Here is a 22,724-nt window from a genome sequence, read left to right as displayed (position 1 = left end):
GAGATGTTCACAATGCATTGTGGCACGGATCGAGCAATCTCACACTCAGTAGTCCAATGCGGGTTTTCCCCATTGCATCTCAGGGATCTCTACTCTGACCCCGAAAATAAAAGAAAAATTGGAGGATGCACATCCACAGTACATTGGAAAAATCTCGCGTGAATAATAATTAATATGTATGGGAGATGTTCTATGAATAATAATGCATGATAGGATGTGTATGTGAGGATATGTGAGGCGCTAGGTGTGAGGAGCAGATCCGGTCTCAAAGAGTGATGGAGAGTCCGTTGATGAGGAGTCTATGAGAGATGTTCTCAATGCATGTGGCACCGATCACATCGAGCGGTCTCACACTCACTGGTCCAATGCGGGTTTTCCCCATTTCTGAAAATTCTATCTCAGTATTTCCACTTGACCCCAAAAACAAAGGCAAAATTGGAGGAAAAATATTCCGATAGTTCAATAAAGTCCCGTCCATTTTGAACAAATCCCAACCTATCCCTTTTGCGACGATTCTGTGTTCGTTCCATATCCAAGTATCCTTTAGGGGTATTATGGGAGATTGGGAGTTGAGGTTTCATTAGTTGGGTGGATACGTACAGATTCTGGTCTTGTTCAATTTTAATGAAGTAGGGGGGAAACCTAAAAACTGTGGACTGGTGGAATTGTCAGTTTCTGGCAGGAAAGCATATAAAAGGGGGTAGAGGGAGGAAGGGAAGGCTGTTGAGCAGTACGTTCTCTTCTCGTTATTGGGTGGTTTGATTTTTCATTTTGTTGAATTTGATCGAAGATGGAGGAAGTTGACCACCTAGCTCATGAGAGGAACAACGCCGAGTTCGATGTTGAAGCTATGAAGATCGTTTGGGCCGGCTCTAAGCGCGCATACGAAGTCTCAGACCGTATGGCTAGGCTTGTTGCTAGCGATCCTGTAAGTTTTCCACGTTTTTTGGCACAACTTTGCATTCGGGCATCGTTTCTTTTGTCTTTGGTTTGAGTTTGAACAATTTTAGGTATGTTTTCTCCCTATTCCTGGTAATTTTTTGGAGACAACGCATTCTTTTAATTTTAATCGATGTGAAGGGAGCTTTAGTTTGTTAGCTTGGGTTGTGTTTGAAGAAGTAAGAGAAAACTGGCTGCTGAATTTTTGTAATTTGAGACTGGTTCCATGAAGCAGATTTGGTGTTGTTGTTTCGGAACATTCAATTGAAGCTTTATTGATCAACGGAGAAAGTTAGTAGCTTAATAATTTCATGAATCTGCATTGCCCACTACAACAAGACAGTTTGTGCTTTTGTTTTTCCTTTTAATATTTTATGATTACTACCATTTCTACTGTGGTTCTTTTTATGGGCTTATGTGTAGGTCCAATGAGACTTCGTAATCTGATCTCTGTGGTGCCTTCTTTGATGATTAGGTCTTTCGCAAAGATAATAGACCTATGCTTAGTCGGAAGGAATTGTTTAAGAACACTCTAAGAAAAGCGACTCATGCATGGAAAAGGATCATTGAGCTCCGCCTTTCTGGTAATTTCCTTCTTTCCACATTGATGGGGTATTTAAATGTTATGTAAGCTTTTAATTTTGCGTTCTTTAGTGGTGGTCTCCATTGGTTTTGAGAGCTAAAATTTCTTCAGTCATATACAGATTTCTGTTGATTAATTTGTTTTTCATATTGGTTGTACTATCTAACTATTGGAGTTCTACAACAACAGAAGAAGAGGCATCCAGGTTAAGGTTTTATGTGGACGAACCTGCTTTTACTGATCTGCATTGGGTGAGTAACTTGCACTTGTACTTTTATGGGTATAAATATTGCAGTTATTCTATGTTGCTTATCTATTCTTAGAACCTCGGTACACATCCCAGATCCCTCAAAAAATATCGATATGTGTCCTTATTGAGATGAGCCCTATCATATGCCATGCATAATTTGCAATTGCAATTTAGGGGGTGTTTCTTCATATAAGAGAATATAAAGACTAAAGAGTACTGGCACCTGATTGGACAATTAGGACTGTTCAAATCGGGACCGGGAAAGTTCTTCGGGTCAGCACAGGAATTGATCCAATGTGGCAGTGGCACAAAGCAAGACAGAACCATTTAAAGAGTTCTATTCTTTTATAAATCAATTTGCCAAGGCAGGCCGGACAAATTTCTGGTTCTGTGCCAGAGACAAATGACCTAAAAGGAAGGGATGGTGAACTATCCTTCCTGGAATAAAATGTAACTCAAATCATTTGGTTTCAAAGAAATTTCATATGGTTTTGGACTTAGAAAAAGGGAGAAGGAAAAAACCAATGGAAAAGGAAACTTGGTTATTCCATGATTAGAAGCAGCTGGATGCTAATTTTTGAGGGAATGATATGATGCTGACTTGTCTTTGCTTCTCAGAATTTTACATGCTTTTATTATTATTTTTTTATCAATGAGAATTTTACATGCTTTTACAAACGCCATTAAAAATTACCACCATCATCTGATAGTAAATAAAAGCTTGAGAGAGAGGGTTGTGAAGAAGCCCTTATCTTGGCATTTGTCTTTTTCTTTAGTCGGCAGAAAAAAGGTAGAATAATTAAATATACAAGTTTAAAATGCTAAAAGACAGACTTCAGACCATAATCTATTGGTCTTGCTACTTGTATCATATGGATGCTAGCTAATAAGGGTAACCCAGATTACATGCAAAGGAGGCTTTTAATCTCATGAAACATGGATAAGATCCATAAATGGGGGTCAATGAGGGTACCTTATTTTTTGTGCTGTTCTGCATTTACTCTTTTTTTTTCCTTATTCATCATTTTTCTACATTTACTAAGGGGTCATTGCTTTGTGCAGTGGTAATTTCTCAGTCTGACAAGTATGAGAATGCAGATTTAAGTCTAAGAGTTGCTTCTTTGTGCAAACAAAGAAAACTGTTGACAAAAGAAGCCCATCAGGAAACTCTATCTCTCTCATATGCAACTCCCTAAACCTTGGCTTATTTCAGCTCCCAAAGGATCAAAACATGTGAACTACTTGTATCATATGGATGCTAGCTAATAAGGGTAACCCAGATTACATGCAAAGGAGGCTTTTAATCTCATGAAACATGGATAAGATCCATAAATGGGGGTCAATGAGGGTACCTTATTTTTTGTGCTGTTCTGCATTTACTCTTTTTTTTTCCTTATTCATCATTTTTCTACATTTACTAAGGGGTCATTGCTTTGTGCAGTGGTAATTTCTCAGTCTGACAAGTATGAGAATGCAGATTTAAGTCTAAGAGTTGCTTCTTTGTGCAAACAAAGAAAACTGTTGACAAAAGAAGCCCATCAGGAAACTCTATCTCTCTCATATGCAACTCCCTAAACCTTGGCTTATTTCAGCTCCCAAAGGATCAAAACATGTGAAAGTTAAATTTCTGCGAGAGTTTTGTGGAGGTGCACAAGGGTAGTGGTGTTATGAAATATGATCCATTTTGGAAGAACAGAATGCGGGATTTTTTCTTGAGAAGGAAAGGAGTGAGGAAATTGTGAAGGATTGTGCTATGACTAGGGTGATACATTGAACTATAACATGGACATCTTTTCACACCTCTCCTTTGAGGAAATTACCACCATCATCTGATAGTAAATAAAAGCTTGAGAGAGAGGGTTGTGAAGAAGCCCTTATCTTGGCATTTGTCTTTTTCTTTAGTCGGCAGAAAAAAGGTAGAATAATTAAATATACAAGTTTAAAATGCTAAAAGACAGACTTCAGACCATAATCTATTGGTCTTGCTACTTGTATCATATGGATGCTAGCTAATAAGGGTAACCCAGATTACATGCAAAGGAGGCTTTTAATCTCATGAAACATGGATAAGATCCATAAATGGGGGTCAATGAGGGTACCTTATTTTTTGTGCTGTTCTGCATTTACTCTTTTTTTTTTCCTTATTCATCATTTTTCTACATTTACTAAGGGGGTCATTGCTTTGTGCAGTGGTAATTTCTCAGTCTGACAAGTATGAGAATGCAGATTTAAGTCTAAGAGTTGCTTCTTTGTGCAAACAAAGAAAACTGTTGACAAAAGAAGCCCATCAGGAAACTCTATCTCTCTCATATGCAACTCCCTAAACCTTGGCTTATTTCAGCTCCCAAAGGATCAAAACATGTGAAAGTTAAATTTCTGCGAGAGTTTTGTGGAGGTGCACAAGGGTAGTGGTGTTATGAAATATGATCCATTTTGGAAGAACAGAATGCGGGATTTTTTCTTGAGAAGGAAAGGAGTGAGGAAATTGTGAAGGATTGTGCTATGACTAGGGTGATACATTGAACTATAACATGGACATCTTTTCACACCTCTCCTTTGAGGAAATTACCACCATCATCTGATAGTAAATAAAAGCTTGAGAGAGAGGGTTGTGAAGAAGCCCTTATCTTGGCATTTGTCTTTTTCTTTAGTCGGCAGAAAAAAGGTAGAATAATTAAATATACAAGTTTAAAATGCTAAAAGACAGACTTCAGACCATAATCTATTGGTCTTGCTACTTGTATCATATGGATGCTAGCTAATAAGGGTAACCCAGATTACATGCAAAGGAGGCTTTTAATCTCATGAAACATGGATAAGATCCATAAATGGGGGTCAATGAGGGTACCTTATTTTTTGTGCTGTTCTGCATTTACTCTTTTTTTTTCCTTATTCATCATTTTTCTACATTTACTAAGGGGTCATTGCTTTGTGCAGTGGTAATTTCTCAGTCTGACAAGTATGAGAATGCAGATTTAAGTCTAAGAGTTGCTTCTTTGTGCAAACAAAGAAAACTGTTGACAAAAGAAGCCCATCAGGAAACTCTATCTCTCTCATATGCAACTCCCTAAACCTTGGCTTATTTCAGCTCCCAAAGGATCAAAACATGTGAAAGTTAAATTTCTGCGAGAGTTTTGTGGAGGTGCACAAGGGTAGTGGTGTTATGAAATATGATCCATTTTGGAAGAACAGAATGCGGGATTTTTTCTTGAGAAGGAAAGGAGTGAGGAAATTGTGAAGGATTGTGCTATGACTAGGGTGATACATTGAACTATAACATGGACATCTTTTCACACCTCTCCTTTGAGGAAATTACCACCATCATCTGATAGTAAATAAAAGCTTGAGAGAGAGGGTTGTGAAGAAGCCCTTATCTTGGCATTTGTCTTTTTCTTTAGTCGGCAGAAAAAAGGTAGAATAATTAAATATACAAGTTTAAAATGCTAAAAGACAGACTTCAGACCATAATCTATTGGTCTTGCTACTTGTATCATATGGATGCTAGCTAATAAGGGTAACCCAGATTACATGCAAAGGAGGCTTTTAATCTCATGAAACATGGATAAGATCCATAAATGGGGGTCAATGAGGGTACCTTATTTTTTGTGCTGTTCTGCATTTACTCTTTTTTTTTCCTTATTCATCATTTTTCTACATTTACTAAGGGGTCATTGCTTTGTGCAGTGGTAATTTCTCAGTCTGACAAGTATGAGAATGCAGATTTAAGTCTAAGAGTTGCTTCTTTGTGCAAACAAAGAAAACTGTTGACAAAAGAAGCCCATCAGGAAACTCTATCTCTCTCATATGCAACTCCCTAAACCTTGGCTTATTTCAGCTCCCAAAGGATCAAAACATGTGAAAGTTAAATTTCTGCGAGAGTTTTGTGGAGGTGCACAAGGGTAGTGGTGTTATGAAATATGATCCATTTTGGAAGAACAGAATGCGGGATTTTTTCTTGAGAAGGAAAGGAGTGAGGAAATTGTGAAGGATTGTGCTATGACTAGGGTGATACATTGAACTATAACATGGACATCTTTTCACACCTCTCCTTTGAGGAAATTACCACCATCATCTGATAGTAAATAAAAGCTTGAGAGAGAGGGTTGTGAAGAAGCCCTTATCTTGGCATTTGTCTTTTTCTTTAGTCGGCAGAAAAAAGGTAGAATAATTAAATATACAAGTTTAAAATGCTAAAAGACAGACTTCAGACCATAATCTATTGGTCTTGCTACTTGTATCATATGGATGCTAGCTAATAAGGGTAACCCAGATTACATGCAAAGGAGGCTTTTAATCTCATGAAACATGGATAAGATCCATAAATGGGGGTCAATGAGGGTACCTTATTTTTTGTGCTGTTCTGCATTTACTCTTTTTTTTTCCTTATTCATCATTTTTCTACATTTACTAAGGGGTCATTGCTTTGTGCAGTGGTAATTTCTCAGTCTGACAAGTATGAGAATGCAGATTTAAGTCTAAGAGTTGCTTCTTTGTGCAAACAAAGAAAACTGTTGACAAAAGAAGCCCATCAGGAAACTCTATCTCTCTCATATGCAACTCCCTAAACCTTGGCTTATTTCAGCTCCCAAAGGATCAAAACATGTGAAAGTTAAATTTCTGCGAGAGTTTTGTGGAGGTGCACAAGGGTAGTGGTGTTATGAAATATGATCCATTTTGGAAGAACAGAATGCGGGATTTTTTCTTGAGAAGGAAAGGAGTGAGGAAATTGTGAAGGATTGTGCTATGACTAGGGTGATACATTGAACTATAACATGGACATCTTTTCACACCTCTCCTTTGAGGAAATTACCACCATCATCTGATAGTAAATAAAAGCTTGAGAGAGAGGGTTGTGAAGAAGCCCTTATCTTGGCATTTGTCTTTTTCTTTAGTCGGCAGAAAAAAGGTAGAATAATTAAATATACAAGTTTAAAATGCTAAAAGACAGACTTCAGACCATAATCTATTGGTCTTGCTACTTGTATCATATGGATGCTAGCTAATAAGGGTAACCCAGATTACATGCAAAGGAGGCTTTTAATCTCATGAAACATGGATAAGATCCATAAATGGGGGTCAATGAGGGTACCTTATTTTTTGTGCTGTTCTGCATTTACTCTTTTTTTTTCCTTATTCATCATTTTTCTACATTTACTAAGGGGTCATTGCTTTGTGCAGTGGTAATTTCTCAGTCTGACAAGTATGAGAATGCAGATTTAAGTCTAAGAGTTGCTTCTTTGTGCAAACAAAGAAAACTGTTGACAAAAGAAGCCCATCAGGAAACTCTATCTCTCTCATATGCAACTCCCTAAACCTTGGCTTATTTCAGCTCCCAAAGGATCAAAACATGTGAAAGTTAAATTTCTGCGAGAGTTTTGTGGAGGTGCACAAGGGTAGTGGTGTTATGAAATATGATCCATTTTGGAAGAACAGAATGCGGGATTTTTTCTTGAGAAGGAAAGGAGTGAGGAAATTGTGAAGGATTGTGCTATGACTAGGGTGATACATTGAACTATAACATGGACATCTTTTCACACCTCTCCTTTGAGGAAATTACCACCATCATCTGATAGTAAATAAAAGCTTGAGAGAGAGGGTTGTGAAGAAGCCCTTATCTTGGCATTTGTCTTTTTCTTTAGTCGGCAGAAAAAAGGTAGAATAATTAAATATACAAGTTTAAAATGCTAAAAGACAGACTTCAGACCATAATCTATTGGTCTTGCTACTTGTATCATATGGATGCTAGCTAATAAGGGTAACCCAGATTACATGCAAAGGAGGCTTTTAATCTCATGAAACATGGATAAGATCCATAAATGGGGGTCAATGAGGGTACCTTATTTTTTGTGCTGTTCTGCATTTACTCTTTTTTTTTCCTTATTCATCATTTTTCTACATTTACTAAGGGGTCATTGCTTTGTGCAGTGGTAATTTCTCAGTCTGACAAGTATGAGAATGCAGATTTAAGTCTAAGAGTTGCTTCTTTGTGCAAACAAAGAAAACTGTTGACAAAAGAAGCCCATCAGGAAACTCTATCTCTCTCATATGCAACTCCCTAAACCTTGGCTTATTTCAGCTCCCAAAGGATCAAAACATGTGAAAGTTAAATTTCTGCGAGAGTTTTGTGGAGGTGCACAAGGGTAGTGGTGTTATGAAATATGATCCATTTTGGAAGAACAGAATGCGGGATTTTTTCTTGAGAAGGAAAGGAGTGAGGAAATTGTGAAGGATTGTGCTATGACTAGGGTGATACATTGAACTATAACATGGACATCTTTTCACACCTCTCCTTTGAGGAAATTACCACCATCATCTGATAGTAAATAAAAGCTTGAGAGAGAGGGTTGTGAAGAAGCCCTTATCTTGGCATTTGTCTTTTTCTTTAGTCGGCAGAAAAAAGGTAGAATAATTAAATATACAAGTTTAAAATGCTAAAAGACAGACTTCAGACCATAATCTATTGGTCTTGCTACTTGTATCATATGGATGCTAGCTAATAAGGGTAACCCAGATTACATGCAAAGGAGGCTTTTAATCTCATGAAACATGGATAAGATCCATAAATGGGGGTCAATGAGGGTACCTTATTTTTTGTGCTGTTCTGCATTTACTCTTTTTTTTTCCTTATTCATCATTTTTCTACATTTACTAAGGGGTCATTGCTTTGTGCAGTGGTAATTTCTCAGTCTGACAAGTATGAGAATGCAGATTTAAGTCTAAGAGTTGCTTCTTTGTGCAAACAAAGAAAACTGTTGACAAAAGAAGCCCATCAGGAAACTCTATCTCTCTCATATGCAACTCCCTAAACCTTGGCTTATTTCAGCTCCCAAAGGATCAAAACATGTGAAAGTTAAATTTCTGCGAGAGTTTTGTGGAGGTGCACAAGGGTAGTGGTGTTATGAAATATGATCCATTTTGGAAGAACAGAATGCGGGATTTTTTCTTGAGAAGGAAAGGAGTGAGGAAATTGTGAAGGATTGTGCTATGACTAGGGTGATACATTGAACTATAACATGGACATCTTTTCACACCTCTCCTTTGAGGAAATTACCACCATCATCTGATAGTAAATAAAAGCTTGAGAGAGAGGGTTGTGAAGAAGCCCTTATCTTGGCATTTGTCTTTTTCTTTAGTCGGCAGAAAAAAGGTAGAATAATTAAATATACAAGTTTAAAATGCTAAAAGACAGACTTCAGACCATAATCTATTGGTCTTGCTACTTGTATCATATGGATGCTAGCTAATAAGGGTAACCCAGATTACATGCAAAGGAGGCTTTTAATCTCATGAAACATGGATAAGATCCATAAATGGGGGTCAATGAGGGTACCTTATTTTTTGTGCTGTTCTGCATTTACTCTTTTTTTTTCCTTATTCATCATTTTTCTACATTTACTAAGGGGTCATTGCTTTGTGCAGTGGTAATTTCTCAGTCTGACAAGTATGAGAATGCAGATTTAAGTCTAAGAGTTGCTTCTTTGTGCAAACAAAGAAAACTGTTGACAAAAGAAGCCCATCAGGAAACTCTATCTCTCTCATATGCAACTCCCTAAACCTTGGCTTATTTCAGCTCCCAAAGGATCAAAACATGTGAAAGTTAAATTTCTGCGAGAGTTTTGTGGAGGTGCACAAGGGTAGTGGTGTTATGAAATATGATCCATTTTGGAAGAACAGAATGCGGGATTTTTTCTTGAGAAGGAAAGGAGTGAGGAAATTGTGAAGGATTGTGCTATGACTAGGGTGATACATTGAACTATAACATGGACATCTTTTCACACCTCTCCTTTGAGGAAATTACCACCATCATCTGATAGTAAATAAAAGCTTGAGAGAGAGGGTTGTGAAGAAGCCCTTATCTTGGCATTTGTCTTTTTCTTTAGTCGGCAGAAAAAAGGTAGAATAATTAAATATACAAGTTTAAAATGCTAAAAGACAGACTTCAGACCATAATCTATTGGTCTTGCTACTTGTATCATATGGATGCTAGCTAATAAGGGTAACCCAGATTACATGCAAAGGAGGCTTTTAATCTCATGAAACATGGATAAGATCCATAAATGGGGGTCAATGAGGGTACCTTATTTTTTGTGCTGTTCTGCATTTACTCTTTTTTTTTCCTTATTCATCATTTTTCTACATTTACTAAGGGGTCATTGCTTTGTGCAGTGGTAATTTCTCAGTCTGACAAGTATGAGAATGCAGATTTAAGTCTAAGAGTTGCTTCTTTGTGCAAACAAAGAAAACTGTTGACAAAAGAAGCCCATCAGGAAACTCTATCTCTCTCATATGCAACTCCCTAAACCTTGGCTTATTTCAGCTCCCAAAGGATCAAAACATGTGAAAGTTAAATTTCTGCGAGAGTTTTGTGGAGGTGCACAAGGGTAGTGGTGTTATGAAATATGATCCATTTTGGAAGAACAGAATGCGGGATTTTTTCTTGAGAAGGAAAGGAGTGAGGAAATTGTGAAGGATTGTGCTATGACTAGGGTGATACATTGAACTATAACATGGACATCTTTTCACACCTCTCCTTTGAGGAAATTACCACCATCATCTGATAGTAAATAAAAGCTTGAGAGAGAGGGTTGTGAAGAAGCGCTTATCTTGGCATTTGTCTTTTTCTTTAGTCGGCAGAAAAAAGGTAGAATAATTAAATATACAAGTTTAAAATGCTAAAAGACAGACTTCAGACCATAATCTATTGGTCTTGCTACTTGTATCATATGGATGCTAGCTAATAAGGGTAACCCAGATTACATGCAAAGGAGGCTTTTAATCTCATGAAACATGGATAAGATCCATAAATGGGGGTCAATGAGGGTACCTTATTTTTTGTGCTGTTCTGCATTTACTCTTTTTTTTTCCTTATTCATCATTTTTCTACATTTACTAAGGGGTCATTGCTTTGTGCAGTGGTAATTTCTCAGTCTGACAAGTATGAGAATGCAGATTTAAGTCTAAGAGTTGCTTCTTTGTGCAAACAAAGAGAACTGTTGACAAAAGAAGCCCATCAGGAAACTCTATCTCTCTCATATGCAACTCCCTAAACCTTGGCTTATTTCAGCTCCCAAAGGATCAAAACATGTGAAAGTTAAATTTCTGCGAGAGTTTTGTGGAGGTGCACAAGGGTAGTGGTGTTATGAAATATGATCCATTTTGGAAGAACAGAATGCGGGATTTTTTCTTGAGAAGGAAAGGAGTGAGGAAATTGTGAAGGATTGTGCTATGACTAGGGTGATACATTGAACTATAACATGGACATCTTTTCACACCTCTCCTTTGAGGAAATTACCACCATCATCTGATAGTAAATAAAAGCTTGAGAGAGAGGGTTGTGAAGAAGCCCTTATCTTGGCATTTGTCTTTTTCTTTAGTCGGCAGAAAAAAGGTAGAATAATTAAATATACAAGTTTAAAATGCTAAAAGACAGACTTCAGACCATAATCTATTGGTCTTGCTACTTGTATCATATGGATGCTAGCTAATAAGGGTAACCCAGATTACATGCAAAGGAGGCTTTTAATCTCATGAAACATGGATAAGATCCATAAATGGGGGTCAATGAGGGTACCTTATTTTTTGTGCTGTTCTGCATTTACTCTTTTTTTTTCCTTATTCATCATTTTTCTACATTTACTAAGGGGTCATTGCTTTGTGCAGTGGTAATTTCTCAGTCTGACAAGTATGAGAATGCAGATTTAAGTCTAAGAGTTGCTTCTTTGTGCAAACAAAGAAAACTGTTGACAAAAGAAGCCCATCAGGAAACTCTATCTCTCTCATATGCAACTCCCTAAACCTTGGCTTATTTCAGCTCCCAAAGGATCAAAACATGTGAAAGTTAAATTTCTGCGAGAGTTTTGTGGAGGTGCACAAGGGTAGTGGTGTTATGAAATATGATCCATTTTGGAAGAACAGAATGCGGGATTTTTTCTTGAGAAGGAAAGGAGTGAGGAAATTGTGAAGGATTGTGCTATGACTAGGGTGATACATTGAACTATAACATGGACATCTTTTCACACCTCTCCTTTGAGGAAATTACCACCATCATCTGATAGTAAATAAAAGCTTGAGAGAGAGGGTTGTGAAGAAGCCCTTATCTTGGCATTTGTCTTTTTCTTTAGTCGGCAGAAAAAAGGTAGAATAATTAAATATACAAGTTTAAAATGCTAAAAGACAGACTTCAGACCATAATCTATTGGTCTTGCTACTTGTATCATATGGATGCTAGCTAATAAGGGTAACCCAGATTACATGCAAAGGAGGCTTTTAATCTCATGAAACATGGATAAGATCCATAAATGGGGGTCAATGAGGGTACCTTATTTTTTGTGCTGTTCTGCATTTACTCTTTTTTTTTCCTTATTCATCATTTTTCTACATTTACTAAGGGGTCATTGCTTTGTGCAGTGGTAATTTCTCAGTCTGACAAGTATGAGAATGCAGATTTAAGTCTAAGAGTTGCTTCTTTGTGCAAACAAAGAAAACTGTTGACAAAAGAAGCCCATCAGGAAACTCTATCTCTCTCATATGCAACTCCCTAAACCTTGGCTTATTTCAGCTCCCAAAGGATCAAAACATGTGAAAGTTAAATTTCTGCGAGAGTTTTGTGGAGGTGCACAAGGGTAGTGGTGTTATGAAATATGATCCATTTTGGAAGAACAGAATGCGGGATTTTTTCTTGAGAAGGAAAGGAGTGAGGAAATTGTGAAGGATTGTGCTATGACTAGGGTGATACATTGAACTATAACATGGACATCTTTTCACACCTCTCCTTTGAGGAAATTACCACCATCATCTGATAGTAAATAAAAGCTTGAGAGAGAGGGTTGTGAAGAAGCCCTTATCTTGGCATTTGTCTTTTTCTTTAGTCGGCAGAAAAAAGGTAGAATAATTAAATATACAAGTTTAAAATGCTAAAAGACAGACTTCAGACCATAATCTATTGGTCTTGCTACTTGTATCATATGGATGCTAGCTAATAAGGGTAACCCAGATTACATGCAAAGGAGGCTTTTAATCTCATGAAACATGGATAAGATCCATAAATGGGGGTCAATGAGGGTACCTTATTTTTTGTGCTGTTCTGCATTTACTCTTTTTTTTTCCTTATTCATCATTTTTCTACATTTACTAAGGGGTCATTGCTTTGTGCAGTGGTAATTTCTCAGTCTGACAAGTATGAGAATGCAGATTTAAGTCTAAGAGTTGCTTCTTTGTGCAAACAAAGAAAACTGTTGACAAAAGAAGCCCATCAGGAAACTCTATCTCTCTCATATGCAACTCCCTAAACCTTGGCTTATTTCAGCTCCCAAAGGATCAAAACATGTGAAAGTTAAATTTCTGCGAGAGTTTTGTGGAGGTGCACAAGGGTAGTGGTGTTATGAAATATGATCCATTTTGGAAGAACAGAATGCGGGATTTTTTCTTGAGAAGGAAAGGAGTGAGGAAATTGTGAAGGATTGTGCTATGACTAGGGTGATACATTGAACTATAACATGGACATCTTTTCACACCTCTCCTTTGAGGAAATTACCACCATCATCTGATAGTAAATAAAAGCTTGAGAGAGAGGGTTGTGAAGAAGCCCTTATCTTGGCATTTGTCTTTTTCTTTAGTCGGCAGAAAAAGGTAGAATAATTAAATATACAAGTTTAAAATGCTAAAAGACAGACTTCAGACCATAATCTATTGGTCTTGCTACTTGTATCATATGAATGCTAGCTAATAAGGGTAACCCAGATTACATGCAAAGGAGGCTTTTAATCTCATGAAACATGGATAAGATCCATAAATGGGGGTCAATGAGGGTACCTTATTTTTTGTGCTGTTCTGCATTTACTCTTTTTTTTTTTTCCTTATTCATCATTTTTCTACATTTACTAAGGGGGTCATTGCTTTGTGCAGTGGTAATTTCTCAGTCTGACAAGTATGAGAATGCTGATTTAAGTCTAAGAGTTGCTTCTTTGTGCAAACAAAGAAAACTGTTGACAAAAGAAGCCCATCAGGAAACTCTATCTCTCTCATATGCAACTCCCTAAACCTTGGCTTATTTCAGCTCCCAAAGGATCAAAACATGTGAAAGTTAAATTTCTGCGAGAGTTTTGTGGAGGTGCACAAGGGTAGTGGTGTTATGAAATATGATCCATTTTGGAAGAACAGAATGCGGGATTTTTTCTTGAGAAGGAAAGGAGTGAGGAAATTGTGAAGGATTGTGCTATGACTAGGATGATATATTGAACTATAACAATGGACATCTTTTCACACCTTTCCTTTGATGACACATGGAGAAACTGGGGTAAGGTGGCAAGGAATTCTTCAAGAAAGAGGATGATATGTGTTCCTTGGTCACCTCCATCTGAAGACTTCATCAAGCTAAACTTTGATGGCAGTGACCTTGGTAATCTGGGTCCATCGGGAGCATAGTTTTCAAGGTGCCAAGGCAAGGCTAGGCAACAGGGGGCGCCTAGGCATTGCCTAGGCAATGGATTTTTTAAGTAAAAAGCACATACCCTACGGTAGTTCCCTAGGTTCCATAACCATCCTTCCTTAACAACTATCCATAATTGTCGTAAGAAAATTATAAACTTCATGTTTAAATCTAGAAAATCAACATATTTATGAGAAGAAAAAGAAGAAAAGAAAATTCAAAAAATATAGGGGCTGAACCCCTATTTTTGTTTTAGGAAAAGAAGAAAAGAAAAGGTGGAAGAAGAAGAAGAAGAAGACGTGGAAGAAAAATTGTGTTGATTAGACAAAATTTTAAGTTCTTCCCTTACTTACTGCTTCAGATTTTGAAGTCTTTGAGGGTTCAACAGCAGTTCGCAATGTTTGTGTTGATTAAACCTTAACAAATAAGAAAATAATAAAAAGGAGTTAGTTTATAAATGTTTAATAATGTTCATTTTATAGTTATAATCTCAAAAAAATAGCAACATAAAAGTATTTTATAAGACAATATACAAAACTGCTTGGCGACTAGGTGAGGCGAGCCTCCAAGGGCACCTTGTTACCTAGGTGTCACCTTGATAACTATGAAGACTTCAGTTGTAATGCTTTTTCTGTTTTTTTTTTTTCTTTTTAATTGGATGAGGTGGATCTCACTCTCCTTGGGATGTTTATATTGTTGTATATATTGCTTTTCTAATAACAATAAAATTACTTATAAAAAAAACAAGTTAAATTTCTGTGAGAAAGCAAACACTCAATCAAATCAGTTCAATGTTTTGATGGAAGTATGCTTCTGTAGGCATTATTTTGGGTTGTATATTGGAATAGGGGTTAGGAATTAGGTTTTCAGACTCTAGATAATTTAGAAGTCCATTGCTTTGATAGATAATAATAAAAACTTTTTATTACTGAAATGTTGGAAGTTCATGAATATAAATTTGCTGGGAGGATAACATGATATGATACAGAACAGGTTAATGATGTATTGTGGATAATATGAATATATAATATAGAAATTTATAAACGAAAAAAAAATCTTGATTGATAAAATGAAAATGTCTGAAAGTCAACCCTAGAAACCATATGATGGAATTATGATGCTGTACCCTGAATATATCTTGTAATTAGTAACAAAGAGGTTGGATTCAGACATTTTAATAGTACATTGTTGTGATATATGATATTTTTGTAGCTTGATTTGTAACTTCTAATAAATGAGAAAAATAAATAGAAAGAAGAGAGAAATAACAGATATAGTGTAGTCCTCTCTAACCTGTCGGCTGAAGGACTTACTAATATTTTAAGCGGTGTAAAATTACAATTATACCCATTTATGCATAAGGAGAAGAATAATAGGCCAAATAAAGACCAAAAGGCCCCTAACAACATAGAGTAACAACCTTGAAGAAATGGTCTGTTGCAAGTTGGAGGGGGCTAGAAGGGCTAGTGGAAGACTAAAAAGGACATGGATTGAAGTAGCAAGAAATGATTTAAGTGCTCATGATTTATTGATGGATATGACACTAAACAGAATGGAATGGCAAATAGGATTAATGTAGCTGATCCCATACAGTTGGATTGATGATGATGGAATTTTTATAGTGAGCATTTGAATTGAAACTAAAGACTAGGATTGATTATGGGTGTACTTTCTGGAGTCATGAGATGAATAGTTGGTATTAAGTACTAAGAAGAGGTTATGTAGAAGTCCGAAGTGCAATTTTCACTGCAGCTAGTAACTGTTCCTTTTTATGGCTAATTAATAAAGTGGACAATTACCAATAAAAAAGAGCAAAATTACTGGCTTCAAATATCTGTTGGATAGATCTAGATTTATATTATTCAAATCACATTTGTTAACCACATTTCTATTTAGAATGAGGTGCTTTCCCTATTTCCACTCCTAAGCCTGTGGTTAAGATCAAATTTGTCAGTGACCAACTTCTTGTTGTATTCTGCATGGCCAAAACTGTGTTGTTCCCAGTGGATGATGAAAGGATCAAACTTCTCTTCTTATCTATAGTATATACTTATTGATAAAAAAAAATCTATGGTATATACTTGAAACGAAAGGTGCATATGGCCGAATGCTGAGAATTCAGCATTTGGTATCTGGGTGAAGGCTAAGAGATCGTTATTCGGTATCCATATGTGATGTTCTTGACACGTGACAGTTGAACAGAATTTCGCTTGCATGTGGTTGACTCACATGTGGGAATTGAGGAATCTGTCTTGCTGTCTGTGGGGTTCTGGAAGATTCCGTATCACCTCTTCCACTAGTCTCTTTGTCTCTGGGTTTCTCCGGTTTCCAGGGGTTTCCAATGGGAAGCTGCAAATAATAGACTTGGTTTCTGGTAGAGTTGTGCCTTAAGGTACCACATTTCCAACAAAAAAAATCCTCTGCCAGCATTTTAGTGCTTTTGTAGTGTTTGGATTTAATTTCCTTCCATGTATTGCAGTATTCCATATTTTCTAACTTCTGTTACACATTTGGGGTTAAAATATGAGCTTGATATTGATGCTTAATTTTACTTTTCCCTGTATTTATCTCCAAAAGAAACACTTAATTTTCTTTTTCCAGTATTATTGATTTGCTGATTTTCTCTGTAGGGCATGTTTGTACCTGCCATAAAAGGGCAAGGCACCGAGGAGCAGCAACAGAAATGGTTACCATTAGCATACAAGATGCAAATAATTGGATGTTATGCACAAACTGAACTTGGTCATGGCTCCAATGTTCAAGGACTTGAAACTACTGCAACATTTGATCCTAATACTGATGAGTTTGTTATCCACAGTCCTACCCTAACTTCAAGCAAGGTAACCAACTCTTAATGAGAATCTGTATTTAATTTTCAAGAAATTGTGGGTTTAAAAAAGTCTAAGTTACCCAAATCTAAGAAAATAAGGATGACCCATGGATGATATAGCTGTGCACTACTTTCTTGCCTATAATGTTCCACGCATACTGCCATATCAGCACTGCGTGTTTTTTACATTCTAAAAGATAGCTATTTTAGATCCTCTTATTGATGCCACTTTTTGTTATAACAGTTATTTTTAAAGATTAACTTTCTATTTATCCTTAAAACTTTTACAAATTATTTTAATGAATTTTGTCAACAGTGGTGGCCCGGTGGACTGGGTAAAATTTCTACACATGCTGTTGTGTATGCTCGCCTCATAACAGATGGTCAAGATCATGGGGTGCATGGTAACTTTCAAGACTCAGTGAGAGAGCACCATATGTAAAGTGTTTTCTTCTGGTTGAATTATTTATTTAAAATCTTCTTCTGTACAGGTTTTATAGTTCAGCTAAGGAGCTTGGATGACCACTCACCTCTTCCGGGCATTACTGTTGGTGATATTGGAGTGAAATTTGGAAATGGAGCATACAACACTATGGATAATGGTGTTCTGCGGTTTGATCATGTGCGCATCCCAAGGAACCAAATGTTGATGCGGTTTGTTCTCTTTCTTCCCTTCTCTGTGTGTTGCTTTGGATATATTATGTGTGTATCTATCTATAATTAAACATTTTCCTTAATAGACAATATAAAAGAATTGCATTTATTGTTTAAACGAACTGTTGAAATCATACTATTGCATTGGCATGGCTTTTAAGTCCAAAGTGATCTGCTTGTTTGGGCTCCTTATGACAATTGGAGAGCTATTTTCCTCTCCCATTTTTATTTGATAACATTTAATTATTAATTGCTGATACTGATAGAATAAGTTATTAATTATTGCCCATCCATAGAGGAAAACTTAAATGCTGGGACTGGGGGCTATGCTGCAGCTCACATGGACAAGGGCACTGTTGAGGTGGCCATCTAATATGTTATGTTTGAGTTGAATAACCCTGGAGTTGATATATAGGACACTATCTGTGCTGAAGTTTCTCATACACGATTACACGTCATGGTTTCCTGCTTCTAACGTCATCAAATTAAACTTTGATGGTTGTGGATTGTGGTTTGGGGTGTCTAGGAAATTCAAGAACAGTAGTTTTCAGAAATTTTGATGGAGACCCATGATGATTCAATGAGTGGTGGTAATCCTACCAGGGATAAGATTAGCCAATTCCCTAACTTACAGGAATTTAGTGGTAGAAGGAGACTTTTTGTAATTGTGGGCTGACTTAAAAATGATAGTACTCTCTTGGAAGCATGATATGCTTTTTAATTATAAAGTAAATGCAGTTTTTTTAAAACGAAAATTGAAATAGTACAATTACATTTTCTTCTGTTTCTTTAATAAATTTTTCATTGTTACTGATAAAAAAAAAGAAAAAAAAACTCAGCCATCACATTCTCATCTTGATTAAAATACAAACATCGATTACATATTTATGCTATCATTTCATAATCTAATTCTAATTCTGATCATAGATAAGTCCCAAAAGATGAATGAAATAGGTCTTTAAATTCAGGATGTTTGCAGCCATTTCATAACGAATGAACCAATATGAGCAACAGTTCTTATTATCTCTGCTCTTTCCTTCTAAAACTCCTGTTTCTTTCTTTCCATATACCCCAATTGATTGCCAAATGGAATTGATCTCTAGAAAGTTTTTGCCTTCTTGCTATCTGATACTGCAGGCTACTTAATAAGAGTTCTAATCATGGAAGCATAAAAAGTCTTCACCATAAAAACACCATTAGTAGATTCTTTCCACCATGTAGCATCTTCTGACGATAGCATTACTTGTGTTCCTTCTAAACATTCAAACAGATCAATCCATTCCTCAATCTTTCTCTAGCAATGGTTTCCTGAAAAATGGGTGCCAAGCAATCTGATTATTTCTGATTTCAAAAGAGTCCCTTAGCTGCAATGTTCTAATCATTTAATGGATATGATCTTGGACATAATCCACACAACTTCCCAACCCCAAACCACTTGTCTTCACAGAACCACACCCTATTACCCTCTCCCACCTTATACTTTGTACAGTTTGCAATTAATTGATAAAATTTCGTTGTTCCTCTCCAATTTGCAAATAATTGAAAATAAAGACATGCCATGAGAGAGGCAAAACAGTTGGATATGGAATTGAGAACAAATTACAACTGGGCACTGGGATCAGCCAACAGTATGGTTGATGCCTTGGAAAAACAAGGAATAATCTGAAATCATTTCAATTAGACTTTGATTCCCCAAGGTAGTGAACTTGTAAAAAGTAAAATTCAAAAAGGAGGGTAGCAGGTGCTAGCCCAAATGGGGGTGTTTGACACATTTCTGTTTTGTATATCTTTCTTTAACATAATACTTAATAAAGCTTTGACTTTTTACTGATTAAGGAAAAAAAAAAGCATGCTGAAGTTTTTCTCAACTGTTTCAGGGTTTCTCAGGTTACAAGGGAAGGGAAATATGTGCAATCTGATGTTCCAAGGCAGCTAGTTTATGGGACTATGGTTTATGTACGTCAAACTATTGTATCTGATGCTTCCTGTGCTTTGTCACGAGCAGTTTGTATTGCAACAAGGTATAGTGCTGTCCGAAGACAATTTGGTTCACAGGATGGTGGGCCTGAGACCCAGGTAATCCAGGAAGCAATGTTGAAATCGTAATGAAACTTCAGCTTTTGCTTATAAAGTAAGGGCTTAACCCATATATAGGTGGCATGGAGTCTTATAACTTCTACTCTGTTTCTATTAGTGATTGCCTTGGATGGAAAACCCATATTTAGGTGTAATGTATCCTTTTGTTGGTGTCCAATTAACAAGATACTGATCCTGACCTTCACCTGATCCAAAAAACTGAACACACTGATGACCCTAATGATCCATTACATGATTTTTCCTGGACCACTGGCTATTTAACGATAGCTGTGATGATTGATTGCAACCTTTGGATCCACCACATTCTTTCCATTGAGGATTTCTATTGTATCGATTGAGGCATCAGGTGTGGGATTCCAGTCCATAGGTTGCACACTCACCTTAGTGGTCATCTAGGGAGAAATCCTAAAATATCTCATCCATGAGTAAACAATGATAGATACATAGTCAAAGTTTTTTGTTATCTTTGATGACTCTGATGAAGATAAGTTATGGCTTATAATCAAATATTTCTCAGTCCTATGGTTTCACTGGTGTTCCTCCAGAAAAGCTCCATCTTTTTTTTTATTTTTATTTTTTGATAAGTGATTATCTCATTGATTAAGGAAAAAAAGATTACAAGTTTTCTGGATAGGCATCCAGACACCATAAATTCAATAACAGCAGTTACAACTGAGCCCAAAACAATTGATCTCTATGCACTCCCTGTTTAGCCATATAACCAGCTAACCCATTTTCTGATCTCCTAACCCAGTTGAGGGTGGTTCCAGTAGGTGGGGCACATAGGTCCTAGACGCAGCCCTTTCAAAAGGCACATGCCTGGTGTGCCTAGGCATGCGCCTGTTGTGCCTTACGCCTCCGAGAACCCCCCTATTTGCTAATGGTGTTCATTCGTTCATCCTAATAAAATATCTTCTTTTAAAGCAATTAAAATTATAAAATTATTATTTTTTGTGTGAGAACTAAGAACTTAAGAACCTAACATGGACTTTTTTGAGCTTGCCTTGAGGGGTGTGGCACAAAGGCAGTTTGTAGAATCAGGAATGTAATATGTTTTACATCACATTAGCTACTTGAAGTAATGCAATTGAGGAAAAAAAGAGATTGTGTGTTTTACATGCTTGAAGAATGTTTTATATGTTTGATTTTAATTTTAGATCATAGGTTTTTTAAAACAATTATTTTAAAATCTAAGTTTATATATTTTTTTAATATTATGTTTTTTTTTTTGCATTTTTATTGAATTTTTATTCTCTTTTTTGCTCTTGTGTTTTTGTGATGGTTTGTAATGCCTTTTCTTGTTTTCTACCCATTGATCTCCAGGTGATTGATTACAAGACGCAGCAAAGCAGACTCTTTCCATTGTTAGCTTCAGCATATGCTTTTAGGTTTGTTGGCGAATGGCTGAAGTGGTTGTACACAGATGTGAGCCAGAGATTGCAAGCCAATGATTTCTCGACATTGCCTGAAGCACATGCGTGCACTGCTGGTTTGAAGTCATTGACTACTTCTTCCACTGCTGTATGTAAATCTTAGCTTTCCTATGATTACATTACTTTCCTTCTTTATTACTTCCCCATTTTTCTGGGATATGTTCTCCACTTCTCTCAGAATGGTTATGGCATCTAGGACTTCAAGCGGGTGTTTATTGTTTATTTACGAAACTGACCTGTTGTGTACGTAATAAAGAATGCATTGAGAAAGGTAAGCCAAGAAGTTCATCTGTTTACCTGAACAATATATCATTGGAAACTGGGAAAGTAAGGTGTTTTTTGTACATAACACAATGCACAATTATTTATTTTAGTTTAAAACACTCCAGTTCCATATAAGACAACTGAAGTTGAAACAACCCCCCCTGTTGGGGGAAATGCAAAAAAGACATGTCCCCAACACCCCCATGCACATAACCTGATGTAAAGGGTGGAGCAAACGTTTAAAGTTAAATCTTCCCAACTAAACATGATTTTGGTTCTATGAGGTCAAAACACCTAGAAGGCGCTTACATGGACTCTAAATGGGAATGGAACCACCATCCCAAACACCCATTAAGTCACCCAGCATGGTCATGCATCCTGTCATGTCCTGGAGCTCAAGCACAATCAACATGGGAATAATGTTCCAAACACCCAAGGCTGCAACTTGGGTGGACTCAGGCTTGGCATTTGTTAAATTTGAATGGACTTTCCCAGGGCCCAGGTCTGATACAGTGTAATTGTGTAAATTTTTCCAGTTGGGTACCTAACTTGCACGGTTGCACCCATTGTTATCTTGTATTTAAGCTAAGTTAGTGGACTATATCATATAAATCTTCATGCCAGTGCATTATTTATGCTTTCTTCGCTAGGCGACGCCTAGGCGACAAGGCGCCCTTTGAGGCTCACCTCGCCTAATATCCAAGCAGTTTTGTACTATGTATTGCAAAATACTTTTTATTCTTTATTTTTTGACATTATAATTATAGAATAGGAACTACTAAACTAAAATATTCATTTTGTGTGTTTATATACTAATTTGTTTTTATTATTTTCTTATTTGTTAGGATTTAATCAATACAAATTGCTAAGTGCTGCATTGAACCCTCAAAGACTTTAAAACCTGAACCAATAAGTAAGGAAGAACTTAAAATTTTCTTCTCATGAATATGTTGATTTTCTATACTTTAACATGAACTCTATACTTTTCTTATGAAAGTTATGAATAATTATTAAGGAAATATGGCTATGGTACCTAGGGAACTACCCTAGGATCTATGTTTTCTATATAAAAAAGCCCATTGCCTAGGCGCTCCCCTGATGCCCAGCCTCGCCTTGGCACCTTGAAAACTATGATCCTATGGTCAAAACTCTTCAATAATTAAGCAATTTGTGTATTTTACCATCACATCAAGAAATGCCCCCTATATTAAGCATTTTATTGACAAATCTTAATTGTGCTTGGAGCA

General features: G+C 36.6%; 1 protein-coding gene across 1 annotated transcript in view; it reads left to right on the top strand.

Moving 5' to 3' along the window:
* Positions 1 to 294: 294 nt before the first annotated feature.
* The window catches only part of LOC148848306 (peroxisomal acyl-coenzyme A oxidase 1-like), a 51,149-nt gene continuing 28,719 nt past the window's right edge, over positions 295 to 22,724 (top strand). Inside the window, exons 1-8 of the mRNA XM_088952489.1 lie at positions 295 to 928; positions 1,415 to 1,523; positions 1,712 to 1,773; positions 16,830 to 17,039; positions 17,346 to 17,433; positions 17,521 to 17,683; positions 19,561 to 19,759; positions 21,104 to 21,301. Of these exons, the coding sequence (XP_088808615.1) occupies positions 791 to 928; positions 1,415 to 1,523; positions 1,712 to 1,773; positions 16,830 to 17,039; positions 17,346 to 17,433; positions 17,521 to 17,683; positions 19,561 to 19,759; positions 21,104 to 21,301 (1,167 nt within the window). The 5' untranslated portion in view covers positions 295 to 790. The remainder of the gene's footprint in view (positions 929 to 1,414; positions 1,524 to 1,711; positions 1,774 to 16,829; positions 17,040 to 17,345; positions 17,434 to 17,520; positions 17,684 to 19,560; positions 19,760 to 21,103; positions 21,302 to 22,724) is intronic.

Source organism: Nelumbo lutea, chromosome 6 (genome assembly GCF_056320005.1).
Source record: "Nelumbo lutea isolate HS-2025 chromosome 6, American lotus-T2T, whole genome shotgun sequence".
Classification (NCBI taxonomy): Eukaryota; Viridiplantae; Streptophyta; class Magnoliopsida; order Proteales; family Nelumbonaceae; genus Nelumbo; species Nelumbo lutea.
This window is presented reverse-complemented; position numbering and strand designations above follow the sequence as displayed.